Source organism: Lampris incognitus, chromosome 8, assembly GCF_029633865.1.
Source record: "Lampris incognitus isolate fLamInc1 chromosome 8, fLamInc1.hap2, whole genome shotgun sequence".
Classification (NCBI taxonomy): Eukaryota; Metazoa; Chordata; class Actinopteri; order Lampriformes; family Lampridae; genus Lampris; species Lampris incognitus.
Window position 1 is genome coordinate 40,204,531 of NC_079218.1, and position 20,198 is coordinate 40,224,728.

At 40.1% G+C, this 20,198-nt stretch overlaps 1 protein-coding gene across 2 annotated transcripts in view; it reads left to right on the forward strand.

The window, feature by feature from the left end:
- The window catches only part of ddx46 (DEAD (Asp-Glu-Ala-Asp) box polypeptide 46), a 38,736-nt gene that overhangs the window by 6,191 nt on the left and 12,347 nt on the right, over window positions 1-20,198 (forward strand). Inside the window, exons 7-13 of one of the 2 annotated variants that reach the window (XM_056285288.1) lie at window positions 1,636-1,746; window positions 5,637-5,802; window positions 15,138-15,258; window positions 17,486-17,661; window positions 18,244-18,365; window positions 18,492-18,570; window positions 19,741-19,823. In XM_056285288.1, the coding sequence (XP_056141263.1) occupies window positions 1,636-1,746; window positions 5,637-5,802; window positions 15,138-15,258; window positions 17,486-17,661; window positions 18,244-18,365; window positions 18,492-18,570; window positions 19,741-19,823 (858 nt within the window). The remainder of the gene's footprint in view (window positions 1-1,635; window positions 1,747-5,636; window positions 5,803-15,137; window positions 15,259-17,485; window positions 17,662-18,243; window positions 18,366-18,491; window positions 18,571-19,740; window positions 19,824-20,198) is intronic. The other variant, XM_056285289.1, reaches the window with a different exon arrangement.

Here is a 20,198-nt window from a genome sequence, read left to right on the forward strand (position 1 = left end):
AACAACTTTTAATACTATTTTTCAAACAAGCGTCAAGACATGATGGCAATAATCAAAAATCAAATGTAGACTATTTCTCTGCACCGGAGAACGCTAGTTTTTTTTCTAGGACAGAGCAGTGAACTTTGCAAAGGAAATGATGTGACCAAAACATGTCATAAAAAGTGACATGATGCGCACGATCACATGCAAATTACGAGTGGCCGCTCATGGTCATTTTAGGTAGATCTTATCATAACTTTTTTTGTGCAATTGATCTAAATCATTTAAATATATGCAAGTTTAGGGGAATTCAGCGAGTGGCAGTCTGTATCTTTTTTTCCTCAAAGTTATTAAACTTTGAATGACCATTTTGGAATGCGGTTTGCGTTCTCAGAGATAGGCCTATTTTTATTTAATATAGACTATTTATTTTAGATACTTTTTCATTTACATGTTGATATATTGTGTAGCTGTATATTTTAAAACAGAGAGGGAAACCCTGTCTTTGCATTTTATTTTGATCTTTTTGATCTGTTTTAATAAAAATGCTTGTGACATCTCAAATTTGGCTTTCACTTACAACTGAACATTTAGCTCACTTCGTAGAAAATACTGAGATATATATTGTGTATCGCTATTCAGCCTAAAAATACCGAGATATAATTTTTGGTCCATATCGCCCAGCCCTAGTACTTTCAGTGGTATTTAGAGCGTTGAGCTCTAAATACCACTGCACCAGTACACCAGATGTTCAATCTCCCACCTGTAGGCGGGACTCATCCCCACTGGAGATGAGCCCAATGAGGGTGGTGTCATCAGAAAACTTAAGGAACTTGACTGACTGGTTACTGGAGGTGCAGCTGTTTGTATACAGGGAGAAGAGTAGAGGGGAAAGGATACAGCCTTGAGGGCAACCGGTGCTTGGTCCGGGAGTCAAATGTGTTTCCCCAGCTTCACGTGCTGCTTCTTGTCAGATTAGAATAGTTATTTGATAGTTAGCCAATCCCTTTTATTATGTTCTTTGATTTGTACAACTGTTAAGTAAACCCTGTTTTTGAAAAGTGCTATGTGAATAATCGTTTTGTAATTGAATTATATTGGAAATTTCACTGCAAGCTGTACAAACAGGCGGTGGTCTTTTTATTTAAATCTATTTATTAACCTTAATTCATTCAAGGGAACTCAGTGTTAAGCCAAAGGGCACCTTGGCAATTAGTTGTGAGGAAGTTCCCTTTTCTCAGCCAAATTTTCCCAGCTAGTACGGGCATTCAAACTGGTGGACTTTGTGGCCATAAACCCACTTTAATTTGTACTTTGTGGCCTGTCTGCACTGTGCGCTATGCACCGAAATCAAAATTTTTGGCACAAAAAAAAAAAAAAAAAAAAACGACAAAAAACATTTAAGACAGTACTGAAACTGTAACTGGAGTCTTAACTCATCTATTTCAAAATGTACACCCTTGTTGAAATTCAAATGCAGATTTATGCTTTTATGTTGTGAATAAGGCCGCCTGATCCTGGTTTAAATTGCATTACTATCTTGTCTTTTGCCCATGTGTCATAACTTCTGTTGTCCAACTTTTCTGTTCATATAATTTTCTTACTAGTGTAGTATATCACTACTCTAGTTAAAGTTTGTTTCAATTTCAATAGAAGGGAGGAATGATGGTAACGAAAGTCGTGACCGTCGTTAAAACCAAGAAAGGCCCTCACACCCACAAGAAGAAAGGCGAGCTGATGGAGAATGACCAGGATGCAATGGAGGTGAGATTTTTTTCTTCATTTAAACTCAAGCAGTGTTGCTTTCGCAACCCAGTATATTGAAAAGAGCAGAGTCAGGTCATTTATTCAGTTGTGGGTGAGATGCCGTGTGTGGTCTTTTTAAAGGAAAAGGAATCGCATCGTGAAAACCTAGTTGGGAAGATGGAATGTGATATAAATTTATGGGGATTGATTGAAAATAAAGAGCTCATGCAACTAAGGTCTCTCTCCAAAAGTCCGTTTTAAAGCAGAATTCATTCATCATCGCCAGTTTCATGAATGTCCCCCATTGAAACTATTTCAACCACTTTAGAGAGATCCCTTGGATCGCTAATGTAAATACTCTGAGGTCACACAGACTCTGCACATGAAAGCTTCACTGCAAGTAAGATTTGAAGCACTGGGATTGTAGGCTAGTCCATCAAATAAGTTTTAGTTGCGGCCAGCAGCTCTATAGCTCGCTATGTCAATCAGTCGGTCAGTCCGCAAAAATTTCTCCAATTTTTGGCGGCCACAGTTCTTGCCCTAGGAGGCTAAAATTTGGCATGGAGGTCAAGTGTGTGTGTGTGTGTGTGTGCGTGCGTGCGTGCGTGTGTGCGCGTGCGCCAAAAGGGGGCATGGCAATGGGAGTGGCCTATCACAATAAGGTGTATAACTTCCAAATGGATTCACAGACTTGTACAAGAGTTTGTGGAAAGGTTGGTCATGAGACAAAGGACAGCTGTCCCGAGCATCTGTCCTCCGCACATGTCCAGACCATCTCAATCTCACCCTGTCTTGCTTTGTCTCCAAACTGTCCAACCTGAGCTGTCCCTCTAATATACTCATTCCTAATCTTGTCCATTTTTGCCACTTCCAACAAAAATCTTAACATCTTCAACTCTGCCACCTCCAGCCCCGCCTCCTGTCTTTTCGTCAGTGCCACTGTCTCCAAACCACACAACATAGATGGTCTCACTACCATCTTGTAAACCTTCCCTTTAACTCTTGCTTGGTACCCTTCTATCACAAATCAATTCTGACACTCTTCTCCACCCACTCCACCCTGCTGGCACTCTCTTCTTCACCTCCATTTCACACTCCACTTACTTGGAACAGTTGACCCCAAGTATTTAAAGTAATCCACCTTTGCCACCTGTACTCCTTGCATCCTCACCATTCCGCTGTCTTCCCTCTCGTTCACACATATGTATTCCGTCTTGCTCGCACTGACTTTCATTCCTCTTCTTTCCAGTGCATAACTGCACCTCTCCAGGCTCTCCTCAACCTGCTCCTTACTCTCACTACAGATCACAATGTCATCTGCAAGCATCATAGTCCACAGAGACTGCTGCCGGATCTCGTCTGTCAACTGTCTTATCACCATTGCAAACAAGAAAGGGCTCAGAGCCAATCCTTGATGTAATCCTACCTCCACCTTGAACCCATCCGTCACTCGTACTGCACACCTCACCACTGTCACACTGCCCTCATACATATCCTGCACCAAACTTGCATATTTCTCTGCCACTCTCGACTTCCTCATACAATACCACACCTCTTCTCTCGACACCCTGTCATATGCGTTCTCTAAATCCACAAAGACACAATGTAACTCCTTCTGACCTTCTCTATACTTCTCCATCAATACTCTCAAAGCAAGCATGACATACGTCTGTCGTGCTCTTTCGTGGCATGAAACCATACTACTGCTCAGTAATCATCACCTCTCCTGTTAACCTAGCTTATATTACGTTCCATTCTTTCCATTCTTCCTCCTCTTCATAGCTGCCCTCACTTCAGCCTTGCTAATCCACCGCACTTCATGATTCAGTCCCCATATCATCCAAACTTCTTTCATTCATCAACCCGTCAAAGTACTCCTTCCAACTTCTCAACACACTCCTAGTTTGTCAGCAGATTTCCATCCCTATCGTTCATCACCCTAACCAGCTGCACATCCTTCCCAGCTCACTCCCTCTGTCTAGCCAATCGGTACAAGTCCTTTTCTCTTTTCTTTAGTGTCCAACCTTGCATACAACTAACCATATGCCTTTTCCTTTGCCTTTGCCACCCCTCTCTTCGCCTTACACCACATCTCCTTAAACTTCTGTCTACTTTCTTCATCTCGCTGACTATCCCACTTCTTTGACAACCTCTTGCTCTGTATACTACATTTCTGTATTTCCTCATTCCACCAAGTTGCCTTGTCTTCCTTCCTCTGTCCAGATGACACACCAATTACCTTCCTAGCCATCACCTTCACCATTTCTGCAGTACATGCTTAGCCATCTAGCAACTCTTCACTACCCCCCAGTGCCTGTCTTCGCTCCTCCCTGAACGCCACACAACAGTCTTCCTTTTTCAACTTCCACCATTTGATCCTTGGCTATGCCTTCACTTGCTTTCTCTTCTTGATCTCCAAAGTCATCCTACAGACCACCATCTGATGCTGCCTAGCTAGGTTCTCCCCTGTCACCACCTTGCAGTCTCCAATCTCTTTCAGATTGCACCTCTTGCATAAGATATAGTCCACCTGTGTGGACTTTCCTCCACTCTTATACGTCACTCTGTGTTCCTCCCGCTTCTTGAAATATGTATTCACCACAGCCATTTCCATCCTATTCGCAAAATCCACCATCATCTGTCCTTTTACATTCCTCTCCTTGACAACCATACCTACCCATCACTTCCTCATCAACTCTATTCCCTTCACCAACATGCCCATTGATGTCCGCTCTAATCACCACTCTCTCCTCCTTGGGTACACTTTCCACCAGTTCATCCAAGAGGACATCAGTTTATTTTTTCAGCATTCAGTCTTTGTGACGGCACACGTCACTCTTGCAGCAGACTGCATGGTAGCTTCCTAGTATATAGCGATACAAAAACGCTCTCAGTTTTCTAAGAAATGCCTAAAAATTTTCTTACAGGTCCTTAATATGATAAGCTAACAGCCCATGGAAATGTTTGGTACATTTTATATTCCTTGAATTAGCCGTGCCATATTTGATTAATCTGAAAGTGTAACTTAACTGTGAATCATTGCACCTTAGACACAAGTCCTCACACATACTCCACACAGCACCTCAAATCCTATCATTAGAAATTCATGTGTCCCTGTCACAAATGGGACATTAAGAATCATCTGGCTTTTCTCACAAGTGCTCTGTCAGGGAAAGAGGGTAAGCAACGCTCATTTCTCTTAGGGTTTTTCTGTCATTGTGAACAGAAGTCCTAATGAGCTTTTCTCGCTATACAGCTTCAGCACATTCATAACATGCCTCATCTTGAACTATATATAGCCATAGGTTTTCATTTTCACTCTGTATTTCATTAAAGTGTAGAGATATCACATTCTGACTGTAGACCAAGCGTAAGGTTGTTCACTGATACTAGTAGTGGGTACATTACTCGCTGAGTTTGGGAAAATTTTGTTAAATCAATACCTGGAAAAGGTTCTATTTAACAGTAAGTTTAAATGATTTAAAAATGCTTGCAAACACAGCATTTTATTAATGCTGTTCGTTTTAATAGTTAACCATCACCAGTCTTTATCTTAATTTATCATTTAAGGCAGTGAGGATGGTAGTAACAAAAATGATAAATGTAAAGGTGATAGAATAAATGTGAACTGAAGAACGGTGAGATTAAAATTTCATATGGATTGAAAAGGAGGGTGAGGGATGAGTGTTTCATTACATTTATCCCTTTGCTGGAGTAATTTCTGTTACTTCCACACATACATTGTTTAATGTTGAGTATGTATTTCACTCAGACTGTTCGATGTGATAATTTTTATTACTCCTACAAATATACCTGAAATAATTTTTATTTCACCTACCTTTTATTGTTTGATTATTGCTCATACCCCTCATATCCTTATTTCTTGTCTTGTGTGATGTATTTTGCAGTACTCATCAGAAGAAGAAGAGGTGGACCTGCAGACAGCACTCACAGGTTACCAGACCAAACAGAGGAAGGTCCTGGAGCCCGTGGACCACCAGAAGATTCAGTATGAGTCTTACCGCAAGAATTTCTATGTGGAGGTGCCCGAACTTGCCAAGATGACCGTAGAAGGTACATTACTAAGAATTGAGGTGGCTACTATCTGGGTATATTTATTAAAATGCAACTAGATTGATTATTGATTGATTGATTGATTGATAGCTTGTTTTGGTGCCATTTTTGTGAAGCTCTATCCATCAGCTGAGCATCTGGTTTATACAGTAATATCTATGACGCTAGAATCGTGCCTTATATACTACAAAGAAGTGCAGAATATGGTTTGCGCTTGTAAACGGTGAACTTTAAAAGGGAAAGACTAATCGCAACTGTAATTCACAACTTGCGAAACAGCATTTAAAACAAATTGCAAGCTGGTGACTCAAGGAAGCATGTGGTAGTCTGCAGTCCTCCCCAGCTCGGGAGAGGGGGTGGAGCAATGACCGGGATGGCTTGGAAGAGTGGGGTAATTGGCCGGGTGCAGTTGGGGAGAAAGGGGGGGGGGGTCCAAAAAAATAAAAGAAATCACAATTGTAATTTCATACTCGCAAAACTGTACCACGGGATTTGCATTTGTAAGTTCCACTCTTGATTTTTGGCCACTTTGTCTCGCAGTTCTGTGTGCCAGAAATGACAGAAGCGTGACTTACTGGCTGTTCTAACTAGGGATCGAGTGATTATTGGCTTAGATATTTGTCATTTTTCATTTTATCATTATCGGCATATTTTTATCAGCCAAGCCAATATTTTTTTCTTTTAAATCACATATTGAAAATGTTTATTATTTCCTTACATACAGAAAAAAGGTTTTGAAAGAATCACATGAAGAGGAGAGATGTGAAAAGAGGAGAAAGGGGAAACTTGTAAAACGGCAAGCAAGAATGGTCAGGGTGTGTGTTCAAAAGCATAACTACGGCATTATCAGGAGTAAAATCTGTTAGACACTCCAATAAATGCAGCAATCAAATTTCGCTGCATAGGAGCAAGGTTATGAAGATAAACTTCAAAATGATGCTTATATTACCTTTTATATAGCTGTAACTCACCTGAACATTTTTCAAGGCATTGCTGAATTTTGCAAAACTCTTTAAACCTTCTCAGCATTGGCAAAATACATTATTGACAGTTGCTTTTAAAAACTGTCATAAACTTTCATAAAGGGAGAGAGCAAAGGCCAACTCTTTGTTAAACTGGTAGGGCTGTAAATGAATGTTCCAAATTCGTATATAACTGAATCGTGGTGGTGGGGGGGCAAAAAAACACATGGGAGGGTTTTGTCTGTCCCATTCCTCAACTTCCGTGCCGGCTACTCTTGCTGAATCTCCAAACTGGGAGCGCACAGACTCCCATCTGCTGTAGGTAATACACTGACTATTGATAAGTACCTCATGCAACCTCACTTCAGAAAACCCAAACTATCACTTTAAAGAGAAGAGAAAGGGAACATAATGACACTAATGTATAGATTTTTCCATTCAGTTCAGTCAAAGCCTGCTGGGAGCACTTTAACCAATTTATGTGGAATTATTTTAATATTATAATTATTCAGTTTGATCAAAGTTTACTTCCTGGTGTCCATGCTGTTTAATTCATTCCATTTTCATGTTTTGGAAGTTATTTATTTTTAATTAAAAAAGAATTCCACTCAGATTGTTATCTAGTGCCTTGAACATCATGCACTTTATTTTTTCAAATATTTTGTTTTTTGTTTTTTTTACACAAAATTCAATCAAATATATGTTTATTTAAAAGCAGCCTTGTGTTGGGGTTTGTGTTGCTGTAAATTTTGGCACAACATTTTTTACATTTACTGCAACCGAATAGCGGCGTCAAATATCGGTCGTCACAACTTACCAATAATCGGTATCGGACCTGAAAAAAACCCCCATATTGGTCAACCCTTAGTTCTAACACAAGCATCAAGTAGGTGGCAGTGTATGTGATTCATTGTATTGAGAGATGCAGACTTCACAACAAAATCGACTGTAACTCGCTTATTTCTGAACGGATTTTCATGACATTTGATTCTTTATAAATGTGAGAAATTCCATAAAATGACTTTTTGACCGTCTTACTCACTGTCCGTATCAGGTGCGCTTGTGATGTTTAGGTCTGTGATGTAATTCTTGTTTTCAATGCACTTTTTGTTTTTAATATTTATTGTGTATTATTTATTTTTATGTGGCACTGAGGTCCTTGTGAAACGTAATTTCATTCCCTTGTATGTATGCGACATGCATATAAGGTAATGACAAATAAAAGCAGTCTAAGTCTAAATTAAAAATTTTACTGGTTATTTTAAATTCAGTTACTGAGGGCAGATCTAATCAGCTCTATTCCAAAACAATAACCGTCTGAATAGCTACAACTTCCTCTGGGACATGCAGGCTTCAATCTATGAAAAGGCAACATCAAGTGGAAGTTATTTATAATTTCAGCTTTTGTGAGTTTCACCAAAAATGTAGATTTCTATATCTAATATATTGTTATAAAGCCACCTGTTGCTTTTTATTGTAATAATAATTAAGTCAATTCATTAATAAAGTAAATAGGACTATTTTTGTTCCCCAGACTCCAGTTAAGAGAATAACATCCAGTCAGTTCATCCGTAAACCACAAGACAAACAGAAGTCCGCTTCTGCAGGCTGGATGGTTGCCATTACACAAACAATGTCACAAATACTTAAAATCTCAAATATTATGTTCATCTTAATTTATTCAATTTAGACACTGACAAATAAAATACTTAATATAGTAATACAGTACTATAATGTAATAATACAATACAATAGTACAATATAATACAATACAATACAATGCTTTAATGTAATATCATCATCTAAGATGGTACCGCAGACAGCAGCCTCAGTCCTGCGCTCTCTGGTAGTTTTTCTGTTTTTGTTTATTCATTTAGTTTCCAGCTCTCAGTCTGTGATCAAATTCAACATGGAAGAACTTTTAAACCCCCCACTATCCACGAGTCAATTCTTTTTGCCATTTCCCATTGACCCAGAAAGTTTTACCGAGCTTTTAGTTGGAGGAGCAGCAGCTGTGTATGTGTTTCGCCGGAGTTGACGACTGGGGAAGCAAGCTGGAATGCTAAACTACGATAGCAGGGATTTCGAACCAGGCTCCCGTAAATCCACCTGGCGAATATCTACTCTCTGGTCAACAAGGTGGACGAACTGTTGCTCCTCAATGGAATAAACTCAGACTTTTCCAGATCTGCTGCCCTGTGCCTCACTGAAACCCGGCTTGGTGAGCATATACCAGACAGCACACTCCATCTGCCGCACTTCCAACTCCTCCGAGCTGACCGTGAAATGGAGTTAATGGGGGGAAATGGGGAGGCGGAATCTGTTCCTATATAAACAAAGTTAAAGAAGGTTGAACCGGTTCATCTGCATACAACGTTTTTTGACAGATATGTTTCATCACTCAACTAAGTGACATCTTCGTTGAGTGATGTCCAATCGACCCACCCGGCGGTATAACTGGGTGGGTCAATTGGACTTGTTAGCCTTGGTTGGCAGCCAATCTAGGAGAAGGACAACTCTGATTTCAAATCCGGGTAGATGAAGCTCGTTAGCCTTGTCAGGCAGTTCATTTAGGAGAAGGAAAACTCTGATTTAAACCTCCGCTGCCTTGCGGGTATACTCATATACGGGAAAGGCTTCAGGAAGAAACCCTGAGAAAAAATCTGCATCCCTCTCAATTGCCAGTCGTCTTGCTTGGTCTTGCCACTGGTAGTAGGTGGTCTCAGACAAGAGAGTGGGGCTGAAGATGCGCAACTCTTTCTCACTTTAATCATTGTGCAAGTCATCAGTCATCCATCACAGGATGACTAGATGGTCCTCGTCATCGCGACGGACGAATAACACAAAATTACATCTTCAGTCTAAACTGAAGATGTCACTTAGTTGGTTCAACCTTCTTTGATTTTCTTACCTGGATTATTTAGCATGCATCAAGACCTATAGAAACAAAGGTTGGTGTACAGATTGTCAGTGTTGAAGAAGTCATCCAGCCCTCATTTAGAGACCATTTTCATTAACTGTAAACCTTTTTATTCACCACGAGAGTTTTCCTGCTTTATTCTGGTTGGTGTTTACATCCCACCTCAGGCCCATGTTAGTGAGGCATTACATAATCTGCCCGACCAGATAATAAACATGGAGCATAAACACCCAGACTCTTTGCTCATTGTTTTTGAGCAAGGATATAACAAAGCAAACCTCAGCTGTGAAGTGCCAAAATACTGATGGCAAATAAAGTGTCCCACCAGGGACAAAAACACACTGCATCATTGCTACACCATATTAAAGGCGCTTATTACTCTGTCCCCCGTGTTTGGTTCATCTTCTCCCGATTTACAGGCAGAAACTGTGATCTTCTAAGCCTGTGGTCAAGACTGTGAAGAAATGGACCAACGAGGCAAAGCTAGAATTACAGGCCTGCTTTTAATGCACTGATTGGCTCATATTTGAGCTGCTACTACAGACCTGGATGAACTTAGCCTTATGGACAGATTCAGCTGAGTATCATTCACATAACAATGGAAATTTATTCCATGACTCTGTAGAATTTAGCCAAGAGGTGAATTATCAAGAGAGAAAAGCAGAGGGCCAAGAACTGAGCCCTGAGGTACGCCATGTTTATTGTCAGAGAATTTTGATTTAATATTATAGCAGACACAATGTGTTCTTCAGATAAGTAGGACTTAATTTGGGAGAGCTAAGCCAGAGACACTAAAATTAAAAGTTATTCTGTCTAATAGTATACAGTGATCACTGATGTCAAAGGCTGCTTTGAGGTCCAATAGTAGAAGCACAGAGGTGGAATCAGAGTCCATAGCTAGTAGAAGGTCGTCACCACTCTGGTCAGAGCAGTTTCAATGGAGTGACAGGGCTTGAAAGGCAATTTAAAAGGTTAATTTTGATCATTTTCTTTTATATGGGTCAAAGTTGTTGATACACAACTTTCTCTAATACTCTGTAGAGACTGGTCTATAGTTATTAAGAGACCCTGGATCGAAGTGCAGTTTCCTAAGTAGAGGTTTAACCACAGCTCTCTTAAAACTGCTAGGAACAGTGCCCGTAGTAAGTGATAAATTAACAATGTCTAGCATCGCAAGTCCCAGGAAAGCTTTGCTGGTAGGGGCAAGGGTCAAGTAGGCAAGTAGTTGGTTTAAAAGCTGGCATGAGCTTAGTTAGTGTATCAAGAGAGCTCTCAAAAGCTGTAATAACAGGGACTATCAGTGTCTCATTGTATAGATATTAATTTGGTAAGACAAGATCTGCGGGAGTAGCTGGAGTTGAAAAACGAATTTTATCTCATCAACCTTATTGCAGAAAAAGTCTAGAAACTCATGAGCCATGAATGGTGTGCGGCTAATAGACGGCTGCTTTCTAGTAAATTTAGTTACAGTGTCAAAGAGATATCTGGGATGATGTTTATTAATGTTTGTTAAGCGAGAGCGTTATGCTGCTTTTGCAGCAGATAAAGCATGCTTGTATTTCAATAAAGACTTGTGCAAAGATTGGTTAAAAAAAAGTCTTCCAATTTTGATTTTCGCCATTTACGTTCTAGTCTCCTGCAGGCTCACTTAATAGCACGTGTCTCATCGTTAAACCAGGGTGTAGGCCTCTTTAGCCACCTAGCTCTGGTAGTGAGAGGTGCAACTGAACCGAAGAGACTAGAGGGTCACATTTAAGTCACTTGTGAGGTTTTCAACAGTGTGTCTCTACAGTCTTTTCTGTCTTTGCTGCATCCAGATTTGAAGACTGGATTTGAATCCAGATTTGAAGAATGCAGCAAAGACTGTGCAAACTAACGCACAGTAAGCCCCATTAGTCACACAAGTAAAATCATGCTATCCATCTTGTTGGACAGGATGATAAACAAGATGGAATCAGAAATATCAGATGAGCAAGCAGGTTACAGACAAGAGTGTGTGCAGAAATGCTGGTAACACTGCAAACACTAGTTGAAAAGGTATCCAACGCAGATAATAAGGCAATGCTGATTTTCATTGGTTATTCAAAGGCATTTGATTCAGTAAGCCACGCACAGCTCTTTAACATAATGCTGGAAATGGGTTTCCCTAGACACCTCGTTGCGCTACTTCAAGGTCTATATATTGGCCAGACAGCAGTGGTGAGATGGAATGGTGAGAACACAGAAGCTTTTCCAATAGAGAAGGGTGTACGTCAAGGTTGCATTGTATCACCATGCTTATTCACACTATACACAGAAGAAGTGATGCGTGAGGCAGATATAGATGAATATGGAGTGAGCATAGGTGGTTATAAGATAAGCAAATTTAGATTTGCATATGACATGGTGCTAGCAGCTGATGGACAGCAAGATCCAAACGAAATGTTGAGTCGAGTAAATGAGGCAGGGAAAAAGAGATTGCTCAGTTTGAATGTGAAAAAGACAAAGTGCATGAAAGTGGGTGAATCAGATATTGCAATCTCAGTAGATGGACAATGTAGAACACCTAGAGAGCTTCAAATACTTGGGTTCAGTTAAGAAAAATGACGGTGATTGTACAGATGACATAAAAATCAGAATTACCCTAGCAAAGAAAAGAATGACGGAGATGTTACAAATATGGAAAGATAGGGAAATAAGAAAAGAAGTGGAAGTCAGTCTACTTAAAGCCCTCATTTGGCCAGTGTTGTCATATGGAGCTGAAAGTTGGACATTGAAGAAAGCGATGGTAAACAGGATTGAGGCTGCAGAGATGTGGCTTTATCATAGGATGCTTCGAATAAGTTGGACAGAGAAACAAATGAATGCGAGCGTCCTTAATGAATTAGGAACAAAAAGAGGACTAATGGCACATATAATGAAAAGAAAGTTCTCATTCTTTGGGCATACCTGTCATCCAGGTGGAAGTAAATTAACAAAGACAGCAATTTTGGGAACTACACCAGCAAAGCGCAAGAGAGGCCGACCAAAAAGGCAGTGTCATGATGACATCAAAGAATAGCTTAGTCTGAAAATATCAGAGGCAACAAGATCAGCTCAGGACAGAAAGAAATGGAGGAGACTTGTTTGGCAAGCATGTCATCCTGATGGTGCTGGCAACCCTCACTAACGAGGAGGCCTTGAAGACGAAGTCTCTACAGTGAAAGGAGCCAAGGCTTCAGACAGCTGCTGGCCAAATGCAGATACAGTGCACGGATCAGTGTGGCGAGTGGCAATTACATCTAATATAATTAGGACTGTTGATCGATTTAAAAAAAAGAATTAATTGCACAATTTGCTGTGATTAATTGCATTTTTCTCAAGACTTAATCTTGTAATGATGGATATTTAAATTTTAAATCATGGGAGGACTTCCGGGTCATAGCAGAGTGAGGATGTCATTCCAAAGCTCTCCTCGTCTTCTATATAATTTAATTCCTTCAAAACACGCTTTTTTCTTCTTCTTTTTTTTACTTAAACCTGCGCTGTTTTATAACTAACAGTGTTATTATCGTCACAATCATTGTTTGACCTGTAATGTCTACCAAAAGCGGCAGGCTTAAAAACGCCAACAAGCACGAGCAGACCTCACCACCTAAACCATGTGCAAGTGGGCTAATGACGGACTTGACTAGCTTAGATACTGAAGGAATTGAGAGAGGGTATCAAAGCAGACGTGGTGGTAGTGAAGGAGGAAATATTAGCAGAGTTACGTTCTTCTGTATCAGTCTTCCAAACTGCTGTCTCTGCACATGTTGAAAAAATTGCAGACATTGAAAACTGATAGACATGCACAGGAGAGTCACAGAGCTTGAAATGTAACCTACAGCTCTGAAGGCAGCGAACGCCAAACTATAGACCAAGCTAGATATTCTAGAAAACTTCTCGAGGAGGAACAACATTGGGGTGACTGGACTAGAGGAGAAAATCTCAGGAAACCACCTCTCTGCCTTCATGGACAAGTCCCTGACCGAAGTTTTCAGGGAGGACGGCTTTACTCAACCACCTGTGGTGGACTGCGCTCACTGGACCCTGAGACCGCCGCTGTTGACAGGTCGTCTGCGGGCTATGGTGGTTCGTATGCATTATTACCAGGCTAAGGAGTAGATCCTGTGGATGTCATGGGAGAGAAGACAGCTGACTTATCGAGGAAAAAAGATCAGTTTCTACCCCGATCTCAGTGCCGATTTATTACACAAAAGAGCTGCATTCCTCCCGGTGAAGAAACAACTTCGGGAGGTAGGAGTGAAATGCTCCCTTCTACACCCAGCAAAACTGCAGCTTGTTTTCAGTGGGACAAAGCACGTATTTGAAACTCAGACAGAGGTGAAAAAGCATAGTAGAATATCCAATATTCTCTGAGGGGATGAGGGCTGGGAACAAAGCCTGCTGTGAAAAAGTGGAGGCGAAGGTTACACCCTGTAAGGGTAGGAGAAAAAGACAGCTCTCCATGCACCAACAACAAGCAGAAGGGAGAGCGCAAAACTGAATCCCCCGATATGCCTGTGAAACAGCCACCACACGAAGTCAACAAAACAGCTGCATTAATTGAGTTAATTGTTTTTAACGTGTAAAATATTTCAAATTAATCGCAAGATTAACGCATTAATTTTTCCAGCACCAAATATAATACAATGATACAATACAATAGATCCGCCCTCAGTAACTGAATGTAAAATAGCCAGTAAAATGTTCAATTTCTCACGTTTATAACAGACCACATTTCATGAAAATCGGTTCAAAATTAAGCAAGTTACAGTCGATTTTGTAGTGAAGTCAGCATTTCTCAATACAATGAGTCACGTATGCTACCACCTACTGGATGCTTGTGTTAGAAAAGCGACAGTGAGTCACGCTTCTGTCATTTTTTGCACACAGACTTGAGAGAGAAAGCGGCTAAAAATCACATGTTAGGATTATGCTCCTGAGCACTCAGACCGGAATTTACAAATGCAAAGCCTGTGCTACAGTTTTGCAAGTATGAAATTAAGATTGTGATTTGTTTTAAATGCAGTTTCACAAGTTGTGAATTACAATTGTGATTAGTGATTCACTTTTAAAGTTCACCATTTGTTTACAAGCGCAAATCATACGCTGCGCTTCTTTGTATATAAGGCATGATTCCAGCTTCATAAATATCTAACATCTACTACTACAGTGCTATGATGTCCCTGCTAGCAGCCACGTAGGTCAGAATGACCAAAGAGATGAAACTATAGTGACAAGATGGCTGTCTGTTTGAGAACACAGTGAAATCACCCTAAGCATTAGTGGCCCCAGCAAGAATTAAATCTCTGACTCAGACAGTATAAGTGGCTTGTTCTACCCATTAAGCTAAACAGGACCACATATTTTAAGTTGTGTTAAGAATTTTAGCCATTTCTAAACCTCCATTGACTGTATAATCCCTGTCCGTTTGTTTTGAAACCATCCAGAGGTGAATGTGTACAGATTGGAATTGGAAGGAATTACTGTCAAAGGGAAAGGTTGTCCCAAACCAATCAAGACATGGGTGCAGTGTGGCACATCTATGAAGATCCTCAATGCCCTGAAAAAGTGAGTACCAGATATTGTTTATGGTTAATCGTTGAAGACCCTGTGGTGGACGGGGCAACGCTTATTGGGTTGTAGTAGTTGGACATAAATGGGGAATGATAGATAGAAATTCACTTAGCAGGATGCCAAGGGACCTGACTTCCACTTGCTCCTGCTGGGATTCATGTTGCCTGTGTTACCTCTGCTATAGAAACAGTCTGGTTTGATGTTAAATCTAGAAGTGAAAATTTAGGATTTGGATAAACCTGGTCAACCTCTAGTCACACAAAAGGTGTCTTTTTGGATGGACAATCTGGCTGAAGAGGGTGGTGCTTTCAGATTGACATATTAAAATATTAAGGTAATAATAATTTTATTTATATAGCACTTTCCTAAAACAATGTTACAGAGCGCTTCACACACACACAAAAAACAAAAAAACAGATCAAACCAGACAAGGCAAGAATAAGAGTAAGATCAAATAAGAGTAAAAATAAAAACCGTAAAAATAAAAACAAATATCAAAACATTTATAAAAGCTTTCATAAAAAGAAAAGTTTTGGGACAAGATTTCAAAGAAGCTAGAGACTTAGTTTGACTTAGCTCTGCAGGAAGAGAGTTCCATAGTGTGGGGGCTCTAACAGCAAAAGTCCGATCACCCTTTGTAACCAACCGAGACCTGGGAATAACTAGCAGGGCTCCATCTGCAGACCTTAATGGTTGGGGGACATACCAAGTCAATACATCACAAATGTATAAAGGAGCAAGACCATTTAAAGTCGTAAAAGTGAGCAGTAAAAATTTAAAATCAATTTGAAATATAACAGGGAGCCAGAGTAGAGAGACAAGCACAGGAGTGATATGGTCATGCCTCCTTGTCCCGGTAATGAGCCGAGCAGCGGCATTTTGTACCAACTGCAGATGGTGGAGGGAGCCCTGGCTGATACAAGAATAAAGTATATTACAGTAGTCGAGCCAAGAAAAGATAAAGCGTGTACAACTTTTTGCAAATCAAAAATTGATAAAAATGACCTAATTTTGGAGATTAGCTTGAGTTGGAAAAAGCATGACTGAACAACATGTTTAATTTGATTGTCAAAACTGAGGTTAGCATCAAATATTACCCCAAGATTCCTAGCAGCCTGCTTAAGACTATCTGACCGACCACCAAGATTAGTGGCAGACGGACTGATGGACTTTTCAGGACCGAACAAAATGACCTCAGACTTATCATCAATAAATTTAAGAAAAATTTTGGACATCCAGGATTTAATGTCAGTGAGGCAAGTTGTGAGATTTAATAGGTGCTAGGATCTGTGGGTTTTAGTGAGATGTATAACTGAGTACTGTCTACAACTGATGCACACAGTGGCTGACTGCCCCTCTTCTGCCATTGTTTTGGTCAGATATTCTAAATTTATCCAAATTTATCTAGTTGTTGATGTGGGATATTTCTGGGATGCTTTTAAATCTGCTACAGAAAAGAGCCACTTTAACATTGAAATAAAAACCATATTTTTTTAGGTTGCCCTGTCTCAATGCAACACAGCAGCTATGAATGTTGAGTTTCTTCAGTAGTGAGACAAACCATTTATCTCAAAATAAGCATAATTTGAATCCATTTCCCCTTTTCTAACGCTAACATCAGTTTATCAATCAGTCAAACTATATAGCACATTTCATGTATTAGAATGCAATTCAATGCACTTTACATTAACCAAAAGTGCAATGAAAAGCAGAGAACAGACAGACAGAATTAAAGCATCTGGTCAAGCAGGTGATATCAGTAGGTAGATGTCTCGCTGATCTGGGTTTAATGATCCTATCACCTCTGGGACACAAATCCACTTCTTTCTTTTTTTGGTGGGAATCAAAACCCCAGTTGTGGGACTCCTAACCCAGTACTGTTTAAGCGGGACCGGAACCTCTTAACATCAGCCATGATGGGCATCAAACCCATTCAGTAACTTCTTACAATGACAATATATATGATCAGTCACCCAGTTTGAGTCGAGTGTAAATCATGAGAAACTATCCAAGGGTTTTAGGGTTTTTAAAAGACCACCTTACTATATTGTAAGATGAAAGGAAAAAAATAAAACGGGCATCGTTATTGTAATTGGCAGAAATGTTAATAATAATAATCATTACATTTATGTTGACTTTAAAATACTCTGCACTTGCATCTAGTGAGTAGCACATAGTGTTGGTCTGCAGCTAATCTTTCACCACCCCCAAACCTACTCAGGCACAGTTATGAGAAGCCCACCCCGATCCAGACCCAGGCCATCCCAGCAATTATGTCAGGTCGCGACCTCATTGGCATTGCTAAGACAGGCAGTGGGAAGACCATAGCCTTCCTGCTACCCATGTTTCGACACATCATGGATCAGAGGCCCCTGGAAGAGGCAGAGGGACCCATTGGTAAGGACCTATGCTGTTTCTATAAATTTTACTGAATTCAGAACTACTTTGTACCTCTTAAATTTCCCCATCCCTTGAGAAAAGGATGGAAGAAATCAGATGCGCAGACAGGGAGAATATGAAAAAAAAAAAAAAACAGGATTGGGTAAGGTTTGGGACTGAGGATTAACAGAGGGAGATTTTGGTTGGGATAGGATTTGGGGTTTGCTAAGGTGGTGTGTTTTCAAAGAACATGTCAGGGCCTAAATGTAGGTTGCAGTGATGTTAAATGGGCCTTTGGTATTTTCTGGATGATAATCCACTTTTTTAAACTTTTTTTAGCTACAATATTAAGTAGGTGGACAGAATTTGCTGCCCAACAACTTAAATTGGTAACTTGAAGATTGAGTGAATTTTCCTGACTTGCAGACCCCGAAGTGTTTAAACCCAATCTATTGTAATGTTGTAAGCCCAGTTCCAGTTGAAATATTGTATTTGCAAGAGTTTATCTCCTCAGAATTTTACAAAAAAAGTTTGATTGCTCCTTGAATTTCAGTGAAGTTTTAAAGATCCCATTTTTATCAATTCCCTCTTCTCCAACAGCTGTGATCATGACTCCCACCAGAGAGCTTGCGCTACAAATCACCAAGGAGTGTAAAAAGTTCTCCAAGCCTCTGGGTCTCCGGGTGGTTTGTGTGTATGGAGGCACTGGTATTAGTGAACAGGTAAAACCACTGGTCTATCAGAAGTCTGTACTTGATGAGAGGGAAAATGTATGTGACGAGAAGAGAAAACATTGTAGTTTCTTTGAACGTTTATTAAGAGTATTGGGTTTTCTCCTTTTTGTCCAGATCGCTGAGCTTAAGAGAGGAGCTGAAATCATTGTGTGCACACCGGGAAGGATGATTGACATGTTAGGTGCCAACAGTGGTGAGTTCCACACACCTTACCCCTTTGTTAGTCTGTTTTGCCATTGCACACAAGCCCTTAGTTTTTCTCTTTAGCGTGTTGATTAATGCTTTGCATGGAATAATTATGATGTGACATAGTGCATACTGAACCCAGTCGTTGCCACTTACTAAACTGTTGACATTGTTTAATCACCTGGGGGATCAGTCATTTCTACAAGACAGTGGTGTGTTCTTTGAAGAAGAGGGCAAATACAGGTAGGTGGAATCGGTGCTGCCTGTGTGGTTCCTGAATCCCCAAGCCAGAATGGGTCAGAAATGTTCTATGACCCGTGTTGTGACATGAAAGTAGGTTGCTCAGTTTGTGTAATTTTGTCCTAATAAGAGAGGATGAATAGTGTCCTGAGGTGTTACCATTTCATAGTGGCAGCATATGCACACAAAAATCATGCTAAAGTCATGCTCCTGAGCAAATTTTTAAAAAAGGGGGACACATGAGCTCTTGAGATTCAATGTAAGGTTAGGCAATTCTTACTTATCTTAACAGGTCATGCGCCTTCATATATTCCTGTGGCCCTAATTATCTCTGAAGAGCACAGGTGCTCCTTGGGTTGAATGTCACTGTAGAGCCTTGCAAAATGTTGAACATTTGCATATTTGAAATGTGTGCATTTTGAATGTTCTTAGAAAATAATAGACATTATTCCTGATAACTTTGATCATTTGGAGAAAATCTAGATTATTTAATACCTGTCAGTTAGAATTAGGAAAAAATGAGTTTTGTTGCTTCCACACATGCGAGGTAATCTCTAATATGTTTCCCTTGTAGGTGAAAAGGCGCTTGGTCAGATAATGGTTGATGTGGCTCCATCTCTTGTATTGTATCTTGAGGCTGTTTTCTGACTTTTACAGGTCCCTCATTGTTCCTGAGATGGTACGCAAGCCCAGAGAGAACAACAAATGTTACAAAGAAAGAATTTAGGATAAATCAAAACAACTTGGCCACTTTTATCAGTCTCGAAAGGAATATGCTACATTTAGGATGCTTTGATTATGTGCTCAAGTAAGCTAATTTTGGAAAGGGTGTTAGACCAGCTGATGTTTTCTGAAATGGAAAGGATGGATGTGCACACTGACCCCTGGCTGCCTGAGGTGAACTGTTTTCCCTGTGCTCCTCTCCTGGACTGTATAGGCCGTGTCACCAACCTGCGGCGAGTTACATATGTGGTGGTGGATGAAGCAGACAGAATGTTCGACATGGGCTTTGAGCCACAGGTGAGAGTCAGCTTTGACTTGTCATATGATAAAATGAAATTGATATAACCCAGCTTCATCATTAAGTAGATAAATTAAGTGAAAGGAGTTTTCTGTCAAAGGCATATGTTGGATTTACAATAATCAGAATTGGTATTGATTGTCATGCAAGTTTTCACTTGCCAGAAATCTGACATGATGCATTGCTCACTGTGGCACTTGGACGAAACACAAACTTATATTAAGAACAAAGTGAAATTATGAATACACGTTTGTTGGGCGGGCATTATACATACCATATACAATACCAGTCAACAGTTTGGACTGGCCTATACATAGTAGGGTTTTTCTTTATTTCACTTAAGTACTAAATGAAACAAATTGTTGGGGTGGGGG